The sequence below is a fragment of the Nelumbo nucifera genome, chromosome 1, assembly GCF_055504915.1.
Source record: "Nelumbo nucifera cultivar China Antique chromosome 1, China Antique-T2T, whole genome shotgun sequence".
NCBI lineage: Eukaryota > Viridiplantae > Streptophyta > Magnoliopsida > Proteales > Nelumbonaceae > Nelumbo > Nelumbo nucifera.
The window spans coordinates 132,963,731-132,991,055 of record NC_142649.1 but is presented as its reverse complement, the minus strand read 5'-3'; the positions used below and the strand labels follow the sequence as shown (position 1 = coordinate 132,991,055).

The window sequence follows — 27,325 nt, the reverse complement described above, 5'->3', positions numbered from 1 at the left end:
AAAAAACAAACAAAAGTATAAAAAGTACAAAAAATACATTTAGGCACTTCTCTAATATTATAATGTTCATCATATTAAATAAAAATAAGTGTGACGAATAATAATACTTTTTATAGACATATAAATATAAAAAATTTAAAAAATTTTGAAAATATATTATTTACTATCATCATCACCACCATAAAAAATGCTCAAATACAAAGCACATGTACACTTACCACTACTACTGCATATTTGCTTTTAATGCCTTTGAATCTCCATAAACCCATTATTTGAAATGGTTAAAGCTTTAGTTGTGTTGTTTTTGTTGAGCTACTTTGAAAAAGGTTTGGTGCGAAACCATTTTATTGGTGGGTGGGACCCACCTCTATGACCTTTCGGGTTTTTTCATCAAACATCACTTTTAGGCTGATGGGTGGGACCCACCTCACAAAACCAAATGCTGCCACATGAAATATATATATATATATAAAGCGGTCAAGAAATTTTCTCTTTTTTCTGAATTTTTCATTTTTTTATTCCATGTCATTTTTGAAACAACCAAGAGATGCACTTTCCCAATAACCTAAATAATCTCTTCTCCTAAAATTTCTCCTAAACTACCTCCCGCACTATCCCCCACTTTCTCCAAAATTATCTCTAATTCCTATTTATCTTCTAAATTATCTCTAATTCTTATTTATCTAAAAAAATATATCTAATTTAGTAGAGAGTTTCTCTCCTAAATTATATCTAATTCCTATTTATCCTGTCCCCAACTTTTTATTTATATCTATCTAAAGAAAGTTTGGATTAAATAATTTAAGAATTATTTAAATATTCTAACAAAAGTATATAATAACTTTAAAATATTTATTAAAAACACAAATAATTTTATATTTTTACAAAATATATCACGAAATTATGTACTAACAATTTAAATTCTGTTTTTCCAGATTATCAATTTAAATTTTATTCAAAAAATAAAAAATTAACATTAAAAAATAAAATCTTATTTAAATATTTCAATAAATATCGTAAATAACAATATTATAAATATATAAATAACTATATAACAAAATATTTAGTAATATGTAATAGTTTTAAATAAATAAAATTCAAATAACAAAAAAAATTAAATATCTTACATATTATTTAAATATTTAAATAAATATTTAACATAACTAGATTTTAAATAGTTAAAATAATGAAAATATGTAATAAATTAAAAAAAATCATAAAAGTAGAAAAGTAATATAACATAATATTGAAATTAATAATAATTGAATATCTTACAAAATTAACCATGAAATTATGTTTTAATAGTATAAATTATAATTTAATGGATTATTAAATTCAGTAAATAACAAAAATTTTAAATATTTTACATATTATTTATTTAATAATAATTGAATATCTTACATGACTTTTTGTTGAACGAAGGTGGACCTTGGCGTAACCCTTGGGTTGCTCCATTGTCACCTGGGTGATCAGGTCCCAAAACCCCACATTGGTGGGATCCACTTTTTCTTTTCTTTCTGTAGCTTTCCAACACCAAAATTTGGCTTTATATCTGTTTTATGGTTATCATATTCTTCCCTAAACCTAATAGAATAATTGGTTGGGAATGCCCAAGGCGCAAAGCTATCTTCACGGGCCTTATCCTATGTGATTGAAGAGTTCCTTCAGGGACAAGCCTGTGGTGCTGGCATTCTTTATACCCCAAATGTAGAGCGTCATGCCATCAATGGATTGGTTTTGGGTTGGACCCCTTCAAATCAAAATCAATTTATCGGATGGATCAAGACATATTGAATTTGATCAAATCGGGCTTAATGGTTCAAAATGTTTAATGAATTGGATTGGACCTGGTCCATCCGTAATGAATTTATATTGCATCATATCAGATTGTACCGTACCCATATTTGATCCATTGATTGAAGATATAAATATGGGTGTCAATGGACCAGGTCTGGGTTGGAATCAATATAAATTAAAACCAATTTGAACAGATTGAACAGTCCAAGCATTGAATTGTACTGGTCCAAAGTATTCATCATATTAGATTGGACCTCATTCATCTGTAATGGACTCAAATTGGACTGGATCAGATTGGACCAAATCTGGTCCGATTGACACCCCTACCCAAGTAAAGGTGTCAATGGATCAGTTTTGGGCTGGACCCAGTCCAAAATCAATTTGGATGGATTGGATGGACAACAAGACATATTGGATTGGACCAATCTGGTCCAAAATATTTATTAGATTGGACTGGACCTGGTTCGTCCGTAATAAATTTATATTGGACTCAGATGGATTAAGCCAATATGTAGTCCATTGGTATAAGATAAGAACATAGGTGTCAATGGATCGGGTTTGGATTGAAACCAAACCAAATTAAAACGAATTTGAACAGATTGAACGATCCAGACATTGAATTGGACCCATCCAAAATGGTCCAAAATATTCATCGAACTGGATTGGACCTGGTCCATTTGTAATGGACTCACATTGGACTGGATCGGATTGGACCAAATCCAATCCAATTGACACCCCTACACCCAAGTGGACCTGAATAGTGCAAGGCTTTTCCAGCTGATATAGGAATTAGTAGCCGGACAAATTTGGGCCTAGGATTGCCACACCTTTTGCCAGCACTGCTCACAGCCGATGCCCAATGGTCCCGTTGATCATTTTTGAGCTTCAAACTTGAGAAGGGTTGAATTTCCCCTTGGTAGACAACAGAAGAGGTCAATTGAGCTGCAGCTCACATGGCCAACTTTGTTGGCATCTTGGCACTACATGGAATGACTAGACGCCTCAAAAGAGATCCACAGTTTCAGTTTCTGTTCTGAGGGACATGCTGGGGACATATTGTCCCTTGTTCACGTTGTTTTCTTGCCACCAAATCTCTTGAACACTATTAGTTGATCCAAAAAAATGCTTAATGATTCCTTAATCTTCATTGTAAATTGGCATCACATGACATTGGTGCTAGTTCATTAGATCTTCAATTATGACTTGATTTTCTTGTGGGAGTTCTAAAAATCAAGATCTCTAGATTTGACGCAAGGTGGGCTATGTTTTCTTGGATCCCCTGTAATTTTCTTTTTCTTTTTTTTTTATAATGGTTAATAAAATTTTAAGGCCATCGCATTTAAGGGTCTTAAAAAATAGTTAATAAAATTTTAAGATGGTCGTCCCTCTCTTTTTGGAGTAAAAGATGGGGTGTTAGAAAAAATTGTAAAACTGAAACCAGAAGCTGATTTTAAATATGTTTTAAGTTCCTCTGGCAATTGGTTGGGTATCATATTTCATGAAGCATATAATATTCACATGTTAGTTTTATTGAATACATAATAGCTCGTCTTCTCTTATTTTTCTTTTTTCATGTGACCCCAATAAGGCTTTAAAGTAGAACTTGTAAGAGGGTTAATTTGTAGGATATTTTTGATAGATTTATCACATAACAATAACCCATATCAGCTATGTGGTGGTGAAGACATGGTTTTGTGTTTGGAAGTATCTTTTGGTTGGTTTAGAAAACTGGGTTACTTTTCTTAATCAAATTGAAAATGCCTTCAATTGGGTTTGATTGAAAATACATAAAGACGTGCCTTTTTTTTGCTTGATGTGTCATTTCTTAAAAATGGGAAAAACAAAAACATCCATTTTTAGGTTGCATTTGGATAAACTTAAAGATTGTGCTTCCAAAATCTCAAAAGCACAAATCCCCAATTTTAAGCTTTGCGCTTATGAGGCTTAAATGTGTCTGCCTTAACTTAGGATTATAATGTTTTTCAAATAAATTCTTAATTTCTTACCAAACGCTTAAAACCATGGTTTTTAAAATTGATCCAGTGACCGAATCGGTCAGGGGTTCAGTTATCGGGTCAAACGGTCCGACTGTTCGAACTGAACGCTCGGCCCAATTTAATTTGTCACAGCCGAACCGATCTCTTATATATGTTATTACTTTTTAGTGAACTCTTGTTCTATTAGACAGGGTAGCCCACTTGTGAGTTAAAGGTTACTGGTTAGAACTGACACCTGCAGGCCGTATTGGCTCTACAAATTTGTAGTGCTTATCTTGGATTTACCCAAAAGAATTGGGCCTACCACCAAACGAGTACCGCATAAGAAATCAGGTTATAAGAACTCGCTTCAGTCAGTGGCTGTTCGAACGGGCCTACCGGCCTTGCACTGACTGAAGCCGATCTCTTTAAATACTTGGACGATCTATGACTGAATTTTATTGGATGAGTCAATGATAGAACTGTTGCTTTAATGAAAACAAAAGAACGACTAAGCTTAAAAAAGTGCTACACAGATTAACTACCAAATTTAATCTGTACTTGGAGACAATGGGCAAATTGAATTCTAAGAAACTTCAAACAATCTCCATCATAATTCTTATAACTGCTCGTGCTTTTTGCAGTTCTGTCTATCATCCTTGGTTGGAGAGAAATCAGAGAAAATACAGAGCTTCAGTAAGCTCCGGTGTTGATCACTTGATTTTATATCCACCATTAAACTTAACTAGCGGTGACCCGTACGGGATGTATTTATAAAAAGTATATATTTTAAGGGAAAAAAATAAAGTAACACTAATTTATTAAAATTTTTATATATTTTTAGTTTTTTACATATAAAATAGTAGAAACAATAGTTTTTTTTTTCCTTTTTAGTTATTGAGCTTCAAATATATTTATTTTTATATAACAAAAAATGTGCTTGAGGTGAGATCAATAACCAAATTAAAAAATAATTTCAAAATTATTAAATTGACGAAGAATCCATGAAGCAAATTTACATCAAATTAATAAAAAAATAGAAAAAAAAAACTAATAACCCATGGAAAGGAGAAATAGTTTCTTTAGGCTTTTATATAAGAAGAAAATTGTGTATTGGTGGTCAAATTTGGGTTTTGGGTCAAACCTAGAGTTCATATTTAGGTTGGCCTTTAACCTAACCCAATCCATCTTATTAACATCTCTACTTTATTAGATAGAACCAAAAGGGATTAAAAGATATTTAAGAAAAAAAGAATGATTAAATGGAGCAGATGTTACAAACATTGATTATTAAAGTGTAATGGAGAGAATACAATGGTGTTATTAAAAAGTAAATATGGATTATACGAGAGACAATAAAAACCCATGAGAGTTTTAATTGTGGCTTGTTATATTTTTAATGATTTCATTTAAAAAAAAAATATGCATATGTGCGAAAAAGGAAAGGAAAAGAAGGCACATGTGATCTTTGTGGTGAGAGAACCTCTCACCGAGAGAGAGAGAGAGAGAGAGAGAGATTTAAGGCTTAAAGTTAGGAATGGCATCAATCATATTTTGCTTTTATTTTTTATTTTTTAAAAATTAAAAATTACAATCATGTTAGAAAATATTCAAACATATTGAACCATAATTTTTAAAATATTAATATATAAACACATGTATAGATATGTACATATATAAATGTATGCGCACATATATACATAGATTTGCGGGGATCCCACGTGGTAGGGGTCAAGGTCCCCACGGGGCGGGGAGTGCTCTCCTCATCCCCACTAGCAAGGATGAAAATTTTCCCATTTGCGATAGATAATTGCCATCCCTACTTAAATTATGATTTATATATTAATATTTGTCCAAATTCTTTGTATTCAGAGTTTTATTTTCCACCCCTTCTAATTTATTTTGATATAACTCTCTCTCAAAATGTTTTGATCAAGCTGAGTTTAGGCATGGACAATATGTTGTAGGACCCGATCAGTTGTTGCTCTCACTACCCATTTTCTGTTCATACTTTTTATAAGCGTAATTTGACACTGCTGCAGCCTGGAAGTCTGAAACCTCCTTATTGCTGGCATCTCAGAGAAATCCAAATTGGCATTGAAATAACAGGTTGGACTTCGTTTAAGCCCTTTACCCATCAAGTCATGTCATGTTGCGAGTCAGATGGAACAAGCCCCATCACACAAATTGACGTGACTAACCACACAAAACATGCAAGAACAAAGAAAATTATAAAACCGAATGAGTCATCAGCATACTTCAGTTGGATTTTGACTACAATTAGCCCATTATGTTGAGCATCTTGTACCAAAATCTATCCACTTAGCCAAACAAAATTAAATTAATAAAAACAAAAGCTGAGGATCATTTGAAGATTTCTATTGTTGAGTCTGAGAGACACCAGAGATGTCCTAATCAAGATGAAAAACAAAGAGATTCCTCCAACAAGCTAAGTCAAGAGGCTCCAAAAGGGGACACCAAGCAACATTCATGCCCCCCAAACAAGACAAAATAGAACTAATGACTTCTATTAATCCGTGACCTTTGGGAGGGCTGAACCGCAATGGCTTATGGTTTTTTAAAGTGGGTTTCATGGTGAAAAACCTAAAGAGCCCAGATCTACTGTCAGTCAGTTATTTGAAAGGCTTGGCTTCACTGCTTCAGTCTCTTTAAAAGGTAGCTGAACCAACTTAATTGAATCTTTAACTCAGCCTTTTCAAATGGGCCCTTAATCCAATCTTTCTTTTATTGTGTAACTTTCAATAATGAAAGCAACCCCAAGTATGAATTGGTCACGGCAAGCTAAGTAGCTAACTAATGGTATCTAAATTAAAATCTAATATGCCATCAATACATGGAAGCTTTTGAAGTAATGGTGATGAAATGAGTCGATTAGGGGTGGGACTCATCATAGCTTGTTAATGGGTCCCCATCATTTCCATCAAATGTCTCATTTAGGGGTGACATGCTATAAATTTTACATATCCATGATTTCATGATCTCGGTTTATAATTATACTAGTAAATATGTACATGCATTCTTTGTACGTGGCAATTATAAATGATGATAATGATAATAATATATTCAAAATTTTCTATAAATTTTATGTATTTTTTATTTTTCATTTTTATATTTTATATTTTTATTATTAATCAAATGTAGATTGCAAAATTCAAATATAATTGCATAAACACCTCATCTAAATATGTGATAATCGGATCAAGTTGTAAAGTTTCAAGTATCATTGAAAAGCCTACCTGCTTTGCTAGACACTTCTTTTCATAGTGTTTTTTTTTTTTTCTTTTTGGTGTATCTTTGTTCATTTATCAAAAAATTGTAAGATTTAAATAGTGGGAATAGAATGATGTGAAAAATAGTAGTTCAATTTACAATTTAAACCTTAAAATTAATCGAATTATAGGTGTGTTCAAATTTTCTACAATTTTTTTTTTTATTTTTCTGTGTTAAAATAATTCTAATATATCACACTTACTTTTTATTTAATATGATAAATATATGATATTATACATGTGCTTGAATGTTTATTTTGCAAAATTTATGTATTTTTATATTTTTATATTTTATTAATTTTTATTCTTTATTTATGACATTAAAGGTTAAAATATTTATTATTAATTTTTATATTTCATTTTTTGTTAGTTATAAATTATGTATTTCATTTTCATTATCGATAAAAATAATTCTTGTTTATTATACTTATTTCTGAATTTAATTAATAAAAACATCATAAATGTGTCTACTTTTTTTGTAATTTTCTATAATTATTTATATTTTAAAAAAATTATAGTAATAATATAAAGGATTTGCACATAGAAATTCTAGATGATGATAATTATAGTAATAATATATCCAAAATTTTCTATAAATTGTATGTATTTTTTTATTATTAATCAGATGCAAATTACAAAATTCAAATTTGATTCATAAACACCTCATCCAAATATGTGATAATCGAATCAAATTGTGAAGTTTCAAATATCATTAACAAGCCTATCTACTCGTCTAAACTCTTTTTTTGTAGTGTTTTATCTTTTGGTGTATCTTTTTTCTTTTGTTCATTTATCACATAAGTGTAAGATTTAAATAGAGGGAATTGAATGAGGTGAAAAGTATTTCAATTTACAATTTAAACCTTACAATTAAATAGGAACTAAACTAAAAAATGAGTATTTCAATTACTTTTTTAAAAATTGGACCAGATCGGATGATCAAACCGTTTGGACTGGGAACTAGTCAAGCCACCAATTCCATTTTGGCCCTAAACTGTTATTTCACAAAAAAATGTTGAAGTGATCAAAGAACTGTTAACCCGAATGGTTTAACCGTTAAAATGTTTGATCCAATTAACGTTCTTGGGTTGCTTTCAAACTATTTCCAAAATTTGTATTTATTTTAAAATAAAAATTAGAAAATAAAAAAAAATGAAAAATCTCATAAACTTGTTCGATTATTCTTGATAGCCAAAACTAGTTAAGGTTTTTAGTTTTTTCATTTTGATTTTGAGTTTTCTCATTTATGTGAATCTTTTTAAGTTGTAACATAAAAAAAAAATCAACTTCAATAAAAAATCAAAAAATTCGATGCATGAGATGGAAGATTAAACACCGATCTTATATTAAAATCTAAGGTACACCAATGAAGCAAACGATCTAGTATCTGAGAAAGATCTTGAAAGATGAGAAAGATGTAATAAAAGGGCAAATGGTATTGTAACGGTGGTGATAATGAACATGGAGATAGCTGCCAGTGGCAATTCTTTTTCTTTTTTTTTTTCTTTTTTTCTTTCTTTCTTTCTTTCTTTCTTCTTCTTCTTCTTCTTCTTCTTCTTCTTCTTCTTCTTCTTCTTCTTCGGGCAAAACAATTATGCAACAATGATTGGTGAACATGGTGGCAAACACCTCCAGCGGTGTTCCCTCTTCTTCTTCTTATTCTTCTTCTCTTTCTTTTTTATCACTTCTCTGTTTTAACCAGTCACCTCTTTCTCAAACTCTCACACTCCCCTCTCATAATAATGTATATATACGATAGACTTTTAACCCAATCTTAATCTAACAGTCAAAATAAAAAAAGTTGCATTATATTTTACATCTTATTGGTTTGACTTGCTCAAACTGGATAGTTGAACCATTGACCTGGAAACTAGAAGCCAAAGCGGTTCCATTTCTGAATCGGTTGTTAAAACCTTGATTTTATTCAAAATAAAGTTCCACAATATTATTCATATTTTTAATAGTAGTGTAAAATAAAATTATAGATGTGTTCAATTTTTTTATATATTTTTGTGTGTAAAAATAATTATGATATATCACACTTACTTTTTGTTTAATATGATAAATACATGATATTATACATGTGCCTAAAAGCTTTTTTTTTGCAAAATTTATGTATTTTTTTTCGTTTTATATTTTATTAAATTTTATTATATATTTATGACATTAAAGGTTAACACATTTAACGCAAAAGTTGAACTATTTATTATTAATTTTTATATTTCATTTTTGGTTAGTTCTAAATTATGCATTTCATTTTCATTATCAATAAAAATAATTATTGTTTATTACACTTATTTTTAATTTGGTTAATAAAAATATCATAAATGTAACTATTTTTTTTACATTTCTTTTGTAAATTTCTATATTTATTTATACTTAAAAATTTTTTTACCTAACTATGACTTCATAGGTTGATCAATTTGATTTGGATGGTTGAATTGCTTAACCACTACTAAATAATGATTTTGTTTTTTGGTGAGTTTTAAAATACATGGATTTATATTATTAAAAATATTGACATGGATCTAATTAGTAACATTTATTAGTGAAAATAACTTAAAAATATAGGATTTAATAAGAGAAAATAGAATTTAATACCTTAAGTATATGACTCAATGAAAGAGGATTAAATGATGTGGAAAGTAATAATTGAAGTTACACTTTCAACCTTCACAATAATTAGAGATGGATTAAACACACGAGAGCAAATCAACCCCCCACAAAATTGCCCCTCACAACGTCCCACAACACATTCCCATCATGTATTGTGAACATCTCCCAATGATGATGTCATCATTGGGGGAGCTGATTTGAACTCTAAATACACAAATATGACCATTATAGTAGCCATTAAAACTATAATAAAATGACATTTATAACCTTTTTCAAACAAAAAAATAAATGATAATTTTAATGCAAAAAAAATTTTAGATTGTATTTACACTTTTATATATAATATAGCTTGACAACTATTTAAGTGAAACTGATTTATAATATAAATGCAGAGCATTCTATTGTACGTTATGCTTAAGGTTGTTTCCCCACAATATCTGTGGCTTGCAAAACCTTCAGATTGATGCAATGGTGGGACTCTTTACTGCATCTCCTTCCAAACACTGTTTAAAGCAACCAAATCTGTGGCAGATGATTTGACCATCTCATTGGATTTTGTGATGATCCATGGGCAAAAGGTTAAAAAAACTGTACTGTTCAGATCCTCTAATGAGCTCAGCTCAGTTCTCGTGAGAGTCTTCTGTAAAATTATAAGTAATGAATTCCTTTCTTCTTCATAACAAAAGATAGGAAAAAAAAAAGATAAATAAAAAGGGCAATTGGAGCATCTAAAAACCAGTAAATTGTAAAGTAGGGCAACAATTTCAACATTGAAATGGGACCCATTAGTGGGGGTGGGGCTGCTTAGTATGAGGCTCAATTTGATCAAGTGATGTTATCCGTCTGATCAACTTAATTGATGCATGATCAATCAATCAACGCCTATAAAATCTTGACCGGGAGACATTGTCATCTTGTCAATGAATCCGTATTGATGAGATAATCCTCATCAACATCAGTAAATATTTCTAATCACTGATCGGTCCCACCTAGAGTATTCGTTCTAATCTACTCAAAATTTGAATGATATCTTCTATATATCCCATGGTCCCTTTATAAATAATTTTGATAAGATACAATACAACTGTCCAGAGTAATTAAATCAAGTTGGTTCCCAGGTGGGTCCCTCATTATAAAGTGGACAGAAGATCCCGCGTTTCCCAATAACGCAAGAATCAAGAAAACAGAATTGAACAAAAGAGGAGGAATGATTTTGATTTAAGGGGTTGCATTACATTCCTACCTTGTCTTAGTTGACACGTTCGTAGTTCAGCTCAGAAGCTTATGGTCTGGTAAGTATCTTTAATATGCCAGCTGGCAAGTTGGTAGATTTGAGCTCTCATAATTTTCAAGGTGGTAAGTTGCAGTGATGAATAGGACCAACCCCACCCAATTAACTACTTGCTTGGCTGAACAGAGAGACCGTACAGATAAAAGGTGTAGATCTGGACGGCCCGTCCAGAACATTTTTTACTTGGGAATATTCTCTTACCTAACCGTATTTATGAATGGATAGTTGGAGACTCGGGAGTCTCAGGGAGACGGAGAGGGAGAGAGAGAGAGAGGAGAGAGAATCCAAAATGAGAAAAATGGAAATCCAATAATGCCAACTTATTGAACTCAACGGCCTCCTTCGAGCGACAGAAAGTCCAATTCTAGTTCTAGAGAGAGAGAGAGAGAGAGGGAAAGAGGAGAGATGATGTCTGAAAAAGATCGATTTACATCGATTTTAGTTACTATTTTTTTTCTCTTCTGATTGAAATGAAAGCTGTTTGTGCTTGGCCAGCAGTCTTCTTATTCTAAAGCATAAATAAGCAGGTTGGGGAAGAGAGAGGAATTCTTTTCTTCATTTGGTAAAATGTGTTGCTTAATCTATCCGTGCCCTAGATCCACGTCTTCAGCAAGCTTCATCATCATCAACGAAACCTAGCCCTAGATCAGTGTCTAGGGTTTCATTTCTTCTCATTTGTTGCGTAATGCTTCAAGGTAGTTTGTATTTGATGCCTCTTGAGTTCTGTTTAAAGTTTCAAGGTTTTTTGGTGCGGGAATGTCTGAGGCAAGACATTGAATTTCTGACGAAGTTACTGTTATTGGTATGATTTTTTTCTCTAATTGATCGGTTCTCAATGAGAAGGATCTTTTGGAAGGAGTTGAATCTTGTATCTTAGGTGGATTCTTTTATGTACTCTCTTAGGTTGGATGTTGACAGATGTTGAAGAAGAGGAGTTCACAGAAAGCCAATCTCGCGGCTGTGGTGATCTGCTTTAGTGAAGAGAGCTTGCTTTGGAGTTGCTTTGGCTCACAATGAGCTGCATTTGTTGTAAGGCGTCTGCCATTGAAGATAGTAGGGAGAGCCCGAGAGAGAGGTTATCGAATAAATCGTCGTCGGATTTGCGGGTGCCTCGGGCGGTTTCTTCTAGGAGAGAGGAAGCATTTCGAGGGAAGGATAGACCGGATGGTAGAGAGGGGAAGGCTACGTTGGTTGAAAAGCAAGGGAATGGTTCGATTCGGTTGCATGGGGGTAATTTTGAGAGGAAGAGGGAGAAGGCTGAATATGCATTTGTTCATCATCCGGTTATGGGCAGCATTCCGAAGGCCACGGAAGGGGAGCAGATTGCAGCAGGTTGGCCTCCTTGGCTTGCCGCGGTGGCTGGAGAAGCTATCAGGGGCTGGGTACCACGGCGTGCAGATTCATTCGAGAAACTAGATAAAGTATGATTTTTAGTTGCATCCTTTTGGTCATACTGGATTCTTTCTATTGCATGATTAATTTTTCTCACCTTCTTGAGTTTTTGTAATAACTAGAGTGTTCAGCATTTTATTGTTGAAGAACATAGTTATGGTCAAGAAAAAACCTTGCCTTTTTGTCTTTCGTTGCTATTCTGATCAAACTCTTATACTGCAGTACTTCCTTTGCTTTATGTTGATCTTCAAAGTGGGTAAACGTAGACTTAAAACTCCCCTAAGCCATTGGGAATGTAAGAATATTGGAAGTGGGGGAAGGGTGAAGGGATTGTAGACAATATGCATACCATGCATCGATCATAGATGACATTGGCGGTTTAATAAAAAAGAGCCTTGTTTTGACATTTGTTTTCACATTCTACAGGTCCATATCCTAGATAAATTTGTTTAACTGGGCCTCTACTTTTTTATTCATTAGTCAAAAAATGGGAAAATGTTATCATTTGAAATGTTTTTTTTTTTTTGCCTCAGACAATAAATTTATATTAGATAGGATGTTAGTTGATAAAAGTTCTTCTTAATGTTCCAGAAAATAGGTCAGTGCCACATGGTTATTTGTGCTTTTCCATTCTTCATTTACTCTTAAGTGGTTTGGAGTAATAGCTGTCTAATTTCTCGCTCAGAAGTAGAAAACATGAATCTATCCCAATATGGCACTGAATAGAATGGAATTGTGTAACAGAATTCATGTACCAACCCAATATAGTTGGGATGAGGCATAGAGGATGATGATGATGATGATGCATCTAGTTCTTGCTATCTGCTACTTCTGTGGCAATAGATATGGTTGACAAAGCATTTTCATTTATTCTTTTTCTTTTTAATCAGTGTTTTTTTAACTTATTCTGCCTTGGCATTTTTATCCCGAATTTAGATGGACCACTTTGGGTAGGTTTTCATTCTTGTCATAGTGGCTTCTTATTATTTATTTATTTACGTTGCAGATTGGCCAAGGAACTTACAGTAATGTTTACAGAGCCCGGGATCTTGATCAAGGGAAAATTGTTGCATTAAAGAAAGTACGGTTTGATAACCTGGAACCTGAAAGTGTTCGCTTTATGGCTAGGGAAATCCACATTTTGCGTAGGCTTGATCACCCAAACATAATAAAATTGGAAGGCTTGGTAACTTCACGGATGTCTTGCAGCTTATACCTTGTCTTTGAGTATATGGAGCATGATCTTGCTGGCCTTGCTTCATTTCCTGGTCTCAAGTTCACAGAACCACAGGTATTTAGTTGTTAGAAGTTTCATGTTTATCAGTGGTGCTGCAGCTAAGCATTCCTCCCCCCCTCTCCCTCCCCTTCCTCTATGAAAATAGCTTTTTAAAGTTTATTGGATCAATACAAGATCAATTAGTACATTAATTATCTCTATCTCAATAGCTTTTTAAGGTTGTTATTAGTTTGTCTTTTTTGTCCTCTTTATCTTCAACTACCCTTACACTCCTACAGACTAAAGTCCTAAACCTATACATCATGGAGCACAATTTCTGAGGTTTTTATTTCTCCACGGCAGGTTAAGTGTTACATGCAACAACTCCTACTTGGACTTGATCATTGTCATAGTCGTAGCATTTTGCATCGGGACATAAAGGGTTCAAATCTTCTGATTGACAATAATGGCACCCTGAAGATTGCAGACTTTGGCTTGGCAAGTTTTTTTGATCCTCATCAAAATCATCCATTGACCAGCCGAGTTGTCACTCTTTGGTATCGACCACCAGAGCTTTTGCTTGGAGCTACTCATTATGGAATTGCAGTGGACTTGTGGAGTACTGGATGCATACTTGCAGAATTATATGCAGGCAAGCCTATCATGCCCGGAAGAACAGAGGTACCTTCTTTCCAAATACCTAGAATTTGATGTGTCTTAATACATGTTATTCTATATGGAACTTCTCCCTCTAGATTTCTGGTGTACTGGACACTTAACGCAAAATTGTGTCAAGACAACTTTTGGTTGGGCACATGTGGGCTCGTGTAACGTGTATCTTTGTTTATTCTAAAATAAAATGTTGATAAGGGTGTGGCATTTGCAGTTTAATCACAACCTTCTAAATTTATTTTCTTAAAATTGATCAAATATGGTGTGCAAAATATACTCCTATTTGAGCTGTTTATTCACTTAGGTTTCTTGGTTTGCCAGTAGCAGTGCGGATTCTCTTGCTAGGGCATGAGTACACAGGTGATTTAGTTTGGGGAATGCCAGATCCTGGTTGGAAGATAATGAATGCAATATCTGTTCATTGTATTTGAATTTAGCTTACTCGATCAGCTTCTGCTGTTGTATTAGCCTTCATTCTAGCTTATGGATGGAATATTTTTTCTCTCTTCATTTAATGAAAGTTCTTGATTGCTGATAGAAAATAACAGAAATAAGATAAAATTGGAGGTATAGGAATTATGCCAACAGCTGAGTCTAGCATACATAAATCACGAAGCAAAAACAGAATAAGAGGCTTAAACCCAACCCTGGCATCTCTCGCACCTACTCATTCCTACCTACCCTAGTTGGCCAGACCATTGATTGGTCTAGGATTTCTTCTGAATGAACAGTTAAGGCCGGATGTAAATGTATTTGATTTCCTTTGTCAAGTATCATAGTATTCATTCATTCATTGGTATTCTGTTTCAGCAAGTAACCAGGTGACTGCTGCTTGACAGACTCTTTCAACTCTGAGACCAGACTAACATGCTAATTTTACCAATAAGTAGTGCAAGGAGTTCAGCCTTCAATTAGGTCCCTACTCCAGCTGGACCTGAGTCTCTTTCTTGCTCTCTCTCTCTCTCTCTCTCACACACACACACACACACACCCCTCTCCTTTTCTTTTCATTTTATATTTTACATTGTGATCGGCCCTTTGTTTGAAAGCATTGTACTTATGATTGCAGATATATAATCCCAGTTAGCTATAATTGAAAGTGCTATATTATCTATAAAAAAAATTGAAAGAGATATAATTTTTAGCAACATATGGGCAAACATAGAAGTTGAAAAAATACTTCCATTGAGTGAGTTAACTAATGCTATGGAAAATATAGAATCACATTTAAATTCATGAAAAAAAAAGAATTGCATTTAACTCTTATGTGGTGTCTTTATTGTGAAGAAATACTACTTGTGGTAACTTCCATCCTTTTACTAACTTATAGAGTGACTTGGTTTTGGAGCCTTCTAATAATTATACGGCATTTTGAATCATGGCTTGGGTACTTGCAGTCATTGAAAGACAAATCTGTGCCATTATTGTTCAGAAACATTTTTTTTCTTTTCACTCTCGACAGGTCCTATTTAGATATTATCTCACAAATTGAATACATTGCACCTCTTCCCCTTGTTTTTTTTTTATCATCACTCCTTTGCTTGTATTTGTGTACTGGTTATCTTTTTTCCACTTCTATTAGCTGTTGACTTAACAAAACAAGAAAATAGTGTTGTAATGATTTTTTTCCTATTTCTTCAATTTTAGATTTCATGATACTGGTGTGTTATAACTTTGTTATTTAATTTTTGTTTGAAAAAATTGTGTGATTTAAAGTTTGTTGTTTTCCATTATAGGTCGAGCAGTTGCACAAAATTTTCAAGCTTTGTGGTTCACCATCTGAGGAATATTGGAGGAAGTCAAAATTGCCACATGCAACCATTTTCAAACCACAACAACCTTATAGACGATGTGTCGCAGAAGTATTTAAAGACTTCCCTCCTGCAGCTTTAGAGCTTATGGAAATGTTACTTTCTATAGATCCTGCAGATCGTGGAACTGCAGCTTCTGCTCTTAAGAGTGAGGTATGAAGTTCTATAAAATCTGGACCTATGAAATGGAAGTCTGTAAATGTGAATAATAAGTTATGTTTCTTCATTTTTTTTTCTGTTTTTGATTGGAATGCTTTGTTTTATCCACCATGTTTATGCATAACATTCTTTTTTAACTTATGCAACTATCAGATCATTTTTTTATCAATACCAAATTACCAACTAGTATTATCATTCAATTTATTGAGATGATCATGACAACAGTTAGAAGTCCCGTGCCATTTGTTTACATTTTACTGTTGTTCTTTTGAGTATCTGACTTTTCATATTTTTTTTTTCTTTCTTTCCTCTTTGCTTATTTTATTTTCTTGTATGATGATATGGAGGACATGAAATTGTAACATATTAATTTATTGATCCGTTCTGCATGTCTGTGACTTTGTGGGTTTTCCATTCACTTCATATTTTTCCCTTGATCTATTCTTTTCTTTGTTTAGAACAAGACTGTAACTGGGGTAACTGTTAACCTTCAAGGAGTAGGGTAGTTTTTGTTTGTTAATATTAAAGGTTTTTGTTTTTTTTTTTTTTTGGGAGGGTGGGGGGACGTAATTGTACTCTTAATAAAAGGAAGGAGAGGGGATTTAATTTTTTGGGAATGGATAGTGTGGTGAGTAATTCTTACACCCTTTAGTGGTTATAAGCATCATTTTGAGTGGTTCTGGTTTTTTTTATGATAAACGAAAATTTATTAAAACTAATAAAGGAGAGTACAAATCAAGGTGATAAGGAACCACCATAGGAAGAAGGTAGCAAAAGCAAACTCCCAACCTTCTTTCTCTCTCTCTCTCTGTAAAAGAAAAATTTTATTAAAGAAAAAAACTGACCTGATTACATCCACTTAAAACTTAAAAGGTGCCAAGGTAACATTTTCCATCCAATCTGGCAACAAGATTCAAACAAAACAAAGCCAAAACACTACATTCACTTCTAGGGATACAAACCACACTCCTAATGCGCCCAGGCTCAAACAGAGCTAATCAAACTAACAAGAGACCCCTCCTTCAAAACACCAAACGCCAAACCCCAACAAACTCCATCAAAAGTCCAAATTTAGTCCTCCTGATAAAAAAATTCTTCTTGTCCACCACCTTCTTTTTTCCATGACTCTCCCCCCTTCTTTTGATAAATATCTATGACTCTCCCCCTTCCTCTATTATATTCTTCTTCAGATTCTCTTCCTTCTTTGAAATTCTTCAAAGTCTCTCCTAATGAAAGCTTCTCTGCCCAAGAACAACAAACCCAAAGCCTTGCCAACCTCCACTTCCCTATCAACGATTTCCTTAAATCCAAACTTCCTTTCTTCACTTCCACCCTTCCTTTCCTTCTCTTCTGGCAAAACTTGATTGCCAAGCATGAACATCAAGAGTTGGCACTCTAAATTTAACCCCCTTTTCTTGAACAACCTCTTGCATTTGTTTGTAGGACCTACCTCAACCAAATCCTCCTTCAACCACGAAAAAACCTTTGTAAGATGCACAATATGGATTCTGTTTGAACCTCTGTCTTTCTTTAAGGGTGCTGCAATATTAGTAGAATCAACCTTGTCAATCTCCTTCCTCCTTTGGCCCAAGTCAACACCCAACTACCACTTCGGTCATCTAATGGTGGTTACAGGTTTCAAAGCACGTAACACTTTCCTTCTTAGAATCAACATAATCAAAAACTCGGTTGCAATTAATTATAGGCTTTACATCAACACCCCCTTCTGTAACACCTCCCAACTTCTAACGTCCTCTCAGAAACACACCTCCAACAACACCCAATACAAAAGCAAAACAACATGGGTTCTCTACTATCAAGGCCATTCTATTTCTTTTGAAAGGGAAAAAAACCCTTGCCACCTCACTTTCTGAAAAAACCCACCCATCATGTGATTCTGGCCTCTCTCTCTCTAGCTATATAGCCATTTATAGCCATTGTAGCTGTTTACCATTAACAGCCATAAGTTCTTTATTAAATCTATTCATTCAATATTTCCAATTTTCTTTATTGATTTATCAAAGTCCAAAAACTATCTATTTCAGTTGTTTTCATCCTTTTGTATGAAACCACCTCTGATTTTTGGTTCTTTTGGTGCAAGATGTACTCTAAACCCCTACCAAAGTTGATTGCTTTCTACGTCCATTCAAGCCCTACATAAAATTTGACTGAAGCATTCCAATCTTAGACTTGTTTTCTTTATTTTGAAGATTTTCATCATTTTTAGACAAATATGCAATTCTTGCAGTTAAGCTCTGTCACCTTTCCTAACTCAATTGATCTCCTTTTTAGTCCTAACATTCTTAAATCCTTTATAGCCTATCCTTATCGTCCATACTCATGCTTCAATCATATTGGACCAGGAGGGTTTGTTTGAACTTTGAAGCACTTTAAAACTCCATTTTGATTGGGAGTTCTCAAGTCAGCTCTCATGATGCTACTGGAGCAGCTGTTGTGTATTTTTTTTTTTTTGATCCTAGAGGCAACTCATAGGTGTATAGTTGATCCATTAGAGATGCTGAATTATAAAAGGCAGAGGTTATGACATTACTTGGGGGATTTAGGGTATCCACGTAGCAGTGGTTCTACTTCATTGCAATAGAAGATCATGCATCAAGCAGAATCAAATAGAGCACGGTAGATGGCATCTGACCTTAGAGACTTGCTCATTTTCTTATCAGTTGCAATATTTTATGGACTTGCTAAACTAGAGATTCAGTGGGCTTTTTTATATGCTGACAGCCCACTCCTTACTCCCTACTTAAAAGTTGAGGATTTCATAGTTTCAAGGTGCCAAGGTGAGGCTAGGCGACAGGGGGGCACCTTGTTGCTTGCCTAGTCACCTAGGTGATGGATTTTTTTTTTTTTAAGTAAAAATCACATATCCTAGGGTAGTTCCCTAGGTTCCATAACCAACTTTCTTTAATACCTATCCATAGTTTTCTTATAACTTCATGTTTAAGTCTAGAAAATCAACATATTTATGAAAAGAAAAAGAAGAAAGGAAAGAAAATTCAAAAAATATAGGGGATGAACCCCTATTTTTGTTATAGGAAAAGAATAAAAGAAAAGGTGGGAGAAGAAGAAGAAGAAGATGTGGAAGAAGAAATATGTTGATACTTATCAAACAAAAGAAGAAAAATGTTGATTAGACAAAATTTTAAGTTCTTCCCTTACTTGCTGGTTCAGATTTTGAAGTCATTGAGGGTTCAATACAGCAGTTAGCAATGTTTGTGTTGATTAAACCCTAACAAATAAGAAAATGATAAAAAGAAATTAGTTTATAAACACAAAAAATGAATATTTTTCTTTAATAATGTCTATTTTATAATTATTATATAAAAAAATAACAATATAAAAGTATTTTATTACACAGTATGAAAAACTGCTTGGTGACTGGGCAAGGCGAGCCTCCAAGGGTGCCTTGTTGTCTAGGCATCATCTTGACAGCTATGGAGGATTGCTGTCTTCCGTAGGCAAGGCTTCTACTGGCTGCAATGTAAATTGATGTTGGGTTGAGAAATGGGTTCAGTCATGATCATGTAAAAAATTTAGTTAGCACTAACATTTGATGGTCTTCTACTTTATGTTCTCATTCTTAGCTTTTAATGTCTAAAAAAGTGTTTTTTCCCACTAACAATCATAAAAAATGTAAATTGATGTGACTAGTGGTTAATTTTATTTTCTCATTCTTAGCCTTTTTGGTAATAAATAAAGAAGAAAAATTTTATTAATGCTAAAAAGAATGTACAAGAAGAAATACAGAGAAGAGGTGATGAGGAATCACACAAGAAAGGAAAAAAAAACAAAAAAAACACTATTACATCATTACTCCCCCCTTCTTCCAATGTGAAAAACAGACCAAAACCCAGTACCGAAGGATTCCTTGCTGTCATCTAAAAAGTCTGGAAGAATTAGGTGGCGTTTGATAAATCTGAAAATCTGAAAAGTTGAAAAGATATTATTCGGGTCTGAAATCTGAAAAGAAGTAGAAATGATTTTCTACTTTTTATAGGTTCTGAAAAGATAAGATCATTTGAGTTGAAGCAATTATCCAACATCTGAAATTGTGAAGTTTACTATTTCACCCTTAGAAATAGACTGTTTGAGAATATTATAAATAATAAAAAGAATATTAAATATAAATAGTATTCTATTAATAAACAAATATTATATTTTTGAAATAAATGATTATTTATTATTTAATTAAAGATAATATTTATTTATTATTATTAACTAATAATAAGTAAAAATATTTTAATTTTTACTAGTAAATATATTACAAAATATTCTTATTACTATAAATAATATTATTAAATAAATATTATTACTATTATTATTATTTATTAATAGAGAAATAATATTTATTAATAATAAATATTTATAACAATATTGATTTATTATTATTAGTAAATAATATTAAATAAATTATTATATTCATTATTAATAAACATGTTATTATTTATTAATATTATTTAAATAATAATTATAATAATTATATTTTAATAATTATTAATATTTATTAAGTAATAATAAATTATTGATAAATATATTATTATTTAATAGTATTATTTAAATAAATAATATTAATTATTGTTGTTGTAGTAATAGTTATTATTAAATAGATGACAATAATGGGGGCATTAATGTCATTTTATCACGTCTGAAATGTGGCTGATTTGTAAGACATGAAATCAGGTCTTACCAATTCAGATCTGAATTTGTGTTTCAGATCCTCTAATCAGATCTAAACCCAAACGCCAGTGGCATCTGAAAAGCAAAGTTTTCAGACATTAGATGTCTGAAAAGTATTATATCAAACGCCACCTTAGAAGGAATGGGATCTGGTCCTCACATGGGGGCGCCTCACATGCACATCCACTGTGCATTGGGAACATCTCCCATGAATAATAACTTATAAATACGGGAGATATTCCCAATGCATGGTACGATGTGCATGTGAGGCGCGAGTGAGGCGCCCTGTGTGAGGAGCAGATCCGGTCTCACCTTAGAACCCATTCTATGATCCTTTTACCAATAGCTGAGGTCAGATGATCATAACCTCTGAATGTATCTTCAAATATTCTTTTGTTTCTTTTTTTTGATAGGTAAAAACAAAAATTTCATTAAAATAAAAGACAAATTACAAGATGGTGGTGATAAGACATCATCCAATACAACCAATAATAAAAGGATCCAGACTTGGAAAAAAGTTTCGCATATTACATATCTTAATTCCCAACACTTACCCTGAAAATTCCCCCACCTTCTCTTATCAAGATGTCTGAAATCTGGATGAACCATAACCCAAACAGCAACCGGCCTGCCTACTATCCTGTCCATGTTGTAGTATTTGGCACCAAAACTCTTCTGTTCCTCTCCTTCCAGAAGATCATGTCAACGACTTGCAGTTTAGATTCTTGTAACAGCACTGCATCACGACTTTTGAATTCTCAAAAGGTTTTACGACCTTCTTTCTCTCAGCCCTCTCACATTCCACGTGATCAGCTTCATTTTCTAACACAGCCTCCATCCCTTCACACTCTGTCGTCTGTTATTCTTCATCAACCATGCCCCCCTCCTTTCCTTCCTCTTCCTCCTCTTATCCCGTTTCTTCATTAACAGATTTTTTGAGATGTTCTCTTCTCTTCCTCTCAAATTGTTTTATGGCTTTTCTAACTACCCCTTCTCCTCCAAGAAAAAAGCAAACCCAACGCTCTACCCACCTCAACCTGTCTCTCTGTTTCTTTCCTTCCACAGCTCCCAACAGATTGCAAATGGCATACAACTCCAGATTATCTTTGCTTTTCTGCTTCCTCTTGAGGCTGGATAGTGAGCAAAAATTTCACTTGAAAAGCTTGGGTTCTAGATTATTTTTGCGAATGGCAGACAACACTTTTAATGTCTAAGAGTTCTTTTTTGTTTTTTCCATTAGCAATCATAAAAAATGTAAATTGATATTTGAGGCATAAGCATCACGAGATATTTGAGCAACTTAAAGGATTTGTTGGGGTATTGTCTTAGACATTTGAAGAACATCTACATAATGGTCCTTTATTCAAATCTCAACAATTTCATTTTTCATCTTTTTATTAAAATGATCATGATTATCATCTATTTTCATTTGTTACCATGATGAAACTTTTTGACTATTCTATGTTGAGGCTGTGATTTTCTTTTATTCTTCTAATATATTTGTATATTTATTTTTATCCAGTTCTTTACAATGAAGCCACTTCCATGTGATCCTTCAAGCTTGCCCAAGTATCCTCCCAGCAAGGAGTTTGATGCAAAAGTACGGGATGAAGAAGCTAGAAGGTCCATATCACAACTTCTTTGCTCACATTATCTATAAAAGAACTCAAAAATATCTTGTTTTTTTTTTTATTTTTTGTTTCAATGAATAATAAAACAAATTATTAGAAACCCCAAAAAACTTTACAGTGTATGACCCTCTCTCTATACCCAAATTCCAAAACAGTTGGCTAGTCTAAAATAAAATTCTTTTTTTTGGAGGATTTGAAATATGTAATAGTCTTTGCTGAGCCAATTAAGAGGTTGCAAGCATTTGCACAAATACAACTAATGTGCCTCTCAAATCTGAAGAATGGATTGTAAGGAACTTTGGTGAATCCAACCCACACCAAATGTGAAAGAGGAAAAGTCCCACAAAACTGAAGTAATTGGTCAGTCAATAGAATGGTGATTGACTTCCCTGCACTTATTGGTGATGGGGATATTTATATTATTTAAATGATTAGTATGAGGAGGGCTTTGTGATGAATCAAGATAAATAACCCACATAAAACCCTCCACCGTTCAAGCTTGCCCAAGTATCCTCCCAGCAAGGAGTTTGATGCAAAAGTACGGGATGAAGAAGCTAGAAGGTCCATATCACAACTTCTTTGCTCACATTATCTATAAAAGAACTCAAAAATATCTTGTTTTTTTTTTTTATTTTTTGTTTCAATGAATAATAAAACAAATTATTAGAAACCCCAAAAAACTTTACAGTGTATGACCCTCTCTCTATACCCAAATTCCAAAACAGTTGGCTAGTCTAAAATAAAATTCTTTTTTTTGGAGGATTTGAAATATGTAATAGTCTTTGCTGAGCCAATTAAGAGGTTGCAAGCATTTGCACAAATACAACTAATGTGCCTCTCAAATCTGAAGAATGGATTGTAAGGAACTTTGGTGAATCCAACCCACACCAAATGTGAAAGAGGAAAAGTCCCACAAAACTGAAGTAATTGGTCAGTCAATAGAATGGTGATTGACTTCCCTGCACTTATTGGTGATGGGGATATTTATATTATTTAAATGATTAGTATGAGGAGGGCTTTGTGATGAATCAAGATAAATAACCCACATAAAACCCTCCACCGTTGGAGGCATGGTACAACCCCATGCAAGAGAAGCCTCAACCACTGTTGAAGCTTCTTTGACATAGGAGACTGTTAGACAGTTATATCTTGGATGGAAGATAGGGAGAATATGGAGATTTAGGCCTTTAATCTGACAGGCTCAATGGCTCATATCATCCATTACCTTTTTTTTTTTTTTTGATCATATCATCCATTGCCTTATCGGCTTATCCCAAACTATATGGGGTCGGGCTACATGAATCCTGTTTCGCCAATCCATTCTATTTAAAGCCATATCCGCTGTTAATTAATTAGTGCTTAAATCATTTCTTACTACTTCTATCCATGTCCTTTTTGGTCTACCCCTAGCTCTTCTAGCCCCTTCAACTTGTAACAAATCACTTATTTTTTATTCCTAGGTCTTTTTTGTTTTCTCTAATTTTTTTCTTATCCTATTTATCATTTCCCATTTTCAGTTCTATTTTATCCAATCCTCTAAATTATCTTTTATTTTCTTTCTAATATGGGCCGAAGCTACAGACTTATATAATTCTCCATAGATTTTTTCTGTGTTATCCTCAAAACTAGAATGAAATGTTGGATGAAATTTTAGCTGTTGTTAGTGCATAATAGCTTTCCTTTCATATGGGAGTGCCAACTGGTGGTTTCATTTTCTCTGAGAGTTACATGCTGATGTTTTTCTATTCTTGATACTTGCAGGCAAGGAGCAACAGGTGGTAAGGGACAAAGGTCTGACCTTGAAAGGAAAGGGCCAAGAGAATCTAGGGCGATTCCAGCACCTGATGCCAATGCTGAGTTGGTTTTGTCAATGCAGGTAAAGCTATAATGTCAAAATTTATTTGTAGGAAAAGTTTCATGTGTAAAGGTTTCTTTATTTTTGTTTTTTTCAAGCATATTTGTGGGGATTAATAGCTGCATTTTTGTCCTTGGGGTTGGCTTAGCTTCATTCTTGCTTCTCTGTTGGAGTTAGACAAAATTTGTCAATAAACTGATTTTTTGTTTCCTAGTCTCTTCCTAATCGGGAGTTCAAAACTTGTTCAATTTGGTCTAAAGATTGTTGAGATTTCTTCGAAGGATCATGATCCACATTGTTGATTCAATTGATCCATTACCTGGAAGGAAGAATACTGATATTTTTTCCAGTTATATGTATGCATGAATAGATCTGTATGGTTACTTGTATGTGGCATGACATATAAGAAGAGGCATGGACTATATTGATTTGCTTAATGGCTTTCTCATGTGACTATTCTTTTTATTCAAGATTGTTTCATATTAGTTAACAATGTTTGTTTTAATTTTTTTGTTGTCTCTCTATTTGTATTATATACTCTTTATTTTTTCAGAAACGGGGCCAGTCCAATTCCAAGAGTCGGAGTGAGATGTTCAATCCTCATCAAGAAGAAGTTGCGTCTGGTTTTCCAATTGACCCACCTAGACGATCACAGGACATAGAAGAAGTGAGCAAAGATACCCAGGGGCATTTTCATAAAAGAGCTTCACATTCAGGGCCATTGGTTCACAGGTCTGCTTGGTCCAAGACTGGGAAGAACCTGGATGATGCTCCAAAGGTTTCAAATGGGTCTGACCTATCAGCACTGTCTAGATTAGTAGCGGCAAGAAATTTGTTGTCTGATGATCGCAGGGAAAAATCTGGTCCTTCACAACTGGATGTAACAAACCTAATTAGCAAGCTTCCTGGATCGTTTAATGAAGCCTCTGAATCTAGCGCAAAGGAGGATCGGAAGCTTCATACCCAAGTTTTTGTGGGTTCTCATCAGAAAGAAGATGGAAGGGCCAGCAACAAGGAGCAACTTCTGGTTAGTAGAACTACATTTAATTGTTATTGAGGGTTTTTTCTATAATTTTTTTGGAAATCACAAGTATCTAATATTTGGTCATGGAAAAGTTAGCCAAGAAATAAATGTGATGCACAACGAAACATGTTGGTTCTGGGCCCTGGGGATGTTGGAATTTTAAACCAATAGGGACCCTTCATACAACAGACCATTTTCAGAGTACTGTTCAATCTAAGAGATTAACTGGACAATACTTCTTGTAACTTTTTGTTCTCACTGTGTCTTCAACAGTGTTGTGAAGAATCAGAAGGTCCATGTATTCCAACTGTACGGTTGGCTGTCTAAACCCTTTACCCATTTCAGAGGCTATATTACAGGTTTGAGTAGGGGCTTGGCCAGGCTCGTGCCTAGGATAATACATGGATTAGTCATTCTTATTTTTGGACTCATGTAGTGGTGGGTGCTTGACGGTGTTTGGACTCGTGTGTAGTTTGGGGTGCTTGATGGTGGGAGAGGAAGTGAATTAGATCTGTCAGATCTGGGTTCTGTAATCCCTGTCCGACTTGGTATGAATATCATAAAGCAAAGAAATACTTTTGCAGCATCTTGAATCAAAGTTATATAATGGTAGATGACTTGAAATTCATAATTTGCTTTATATTAGCAAACTCTTTTTTCCTTGTTTCCATGATCTGATCAACCTTTGCTTTGCTTTGAAGTCTTGTGTCTTGTGTATTTGTGGTAGAGTTTATAATCATCAGGTACTGATCAATTTTCTTTTTCTTCATCAGGGTTATGGATCTAAGGGCAACAAGATTCACTATTCTGGCCCACTACTAGTTCCTTCAGGCAATGTAGACCAGATGCTCAAGGATCATGATCGCCAGATACAAGAAGCCGTTCGACGAGCACGGCTCGACAAGGCAAAATATAGGAAACTTCGGGCCGAGGGTAACCCAATATTTGCCTCTGGCCGTGGAGCTGTATAAGATGATAATGTACCAAATAGAAGATTTTTCCTGTCGAGGGAGAGAGGGAGAGAGATCACATAGAAAAGTAAGAGTGGTGGTCAGCTCCCTTGGTCGGGTAATATAATCAGGTGTAGCCGTGTGGGGGGATTTATGTATAGGGGGGTGTTGTAAGGAAGCCAAGCCTGGAGTGGAAATGATGAATCAATACTGGCCTTTGGTGCCAAGTTCATATCCCGTCAACGTAATCACTTCTGTACCCATCCTGATCTGCAGCCCTGTTTAAAGCATTTCTTTCTCAGTTAGCCACACGCTCAGCTCAGTTAACAACAGTGGAGTGTTCCTTTTTTACTGGTTCCTATAGCAAGACTGGGTAAATTTCTCAATGATCAACCAGAGTAAGGGTGTCAATGGACCGGTTTTGGGTTGGACCCTGGCCAAATTGAAATCAATTTAGACGGATTGGATGGGCCAATAACTATAAGACACCGAATTGGACCAGTCCAGACTCCAGACTTAATGGTCAAAGTATTTATTGAATTGGATTGGACCTGGTCTATCCGTAATGGATTTATATTAATCAGGTCGGATTGAACCAATATTTGGTCTATTGATAGAAGATAAGAATAGAAGTGTCGATGGATTAGGTTTGAGTTGGAACCAATTTAAATTAAAACCAATTTGAACAGATTGGATGGTCCAGACATTGAATTGAATTGATTCAAAATAGTTCAAAGTATTCATTGAATTTGATTGTCCATCTATAATTGATTCATACTGGACCGAATTGGATTGGACCAAATCCAGTTCAATTAACACCCCCTAAATCAGAGCGGTAGTGAACTAATTTTAGTTGGTTAACGGGTTTCATATTAAAAGAATTTTGGTAGGCGACATCTTACGCTAGAGCCGTTGCAGATAATACGCAACCAGTTCAGAATTTAGATAGG

The 27,325-nt window shown here is 33.9% G+C and overlaps 1 protein-coding gene across 3 annotated transcripts; it reads left to right on the top strand.

Annotated features, from left to right (window-relative positions):
• Window positions 1-11,213: 11,213 nt before the first annotated feature.
• Window positions 11,214-26,707, top strand: LOC104608220 (putative serine/threonine-protein kinase At1g54610). 3 transcript variants are annotated; one of them, XM_010274143.3, is made up of 9 exons: window positions 11,214-11,772; window positions 11,874-12,391; window positions 13,369-13,653; window positions 13,942-14,259; window positions 15,987-16,214; window positions 22,438-22,538; window positions 24,308-24,422; window positions 24,955-25,428; window positions 26,199-26,707. In XM_010274143.3, the coding sequence occupies exons 2-9, from the start codon at window positions 11,984-11,986 to the stop codon at window positions 26,394-26,396; spliced, it is 2,127 nt and encodes a 708-aa protein (XP_010272445.1). In that variant the 5' UTR covers window positions 11,214-11,772; window positions 11,874-11,983; the 3' UTR covers window positions 26,397-26,707. The 3 variants fall into 3 exon arrangements, with proteins under 3 accessions (XP_010272445.1, XP_088750440.1, XP_010272444.1); XM_088894314.1 differs by having other exon boundaries at window positions 11,215-11,772; window positions 11,889-12,391; XM_010274142.3 differs by having other exon boundaries at window positions 11,215-12,391.
• The last annotated feature ends 618 nt before the right edge of the window (window positions 26,708-27,325 follow it).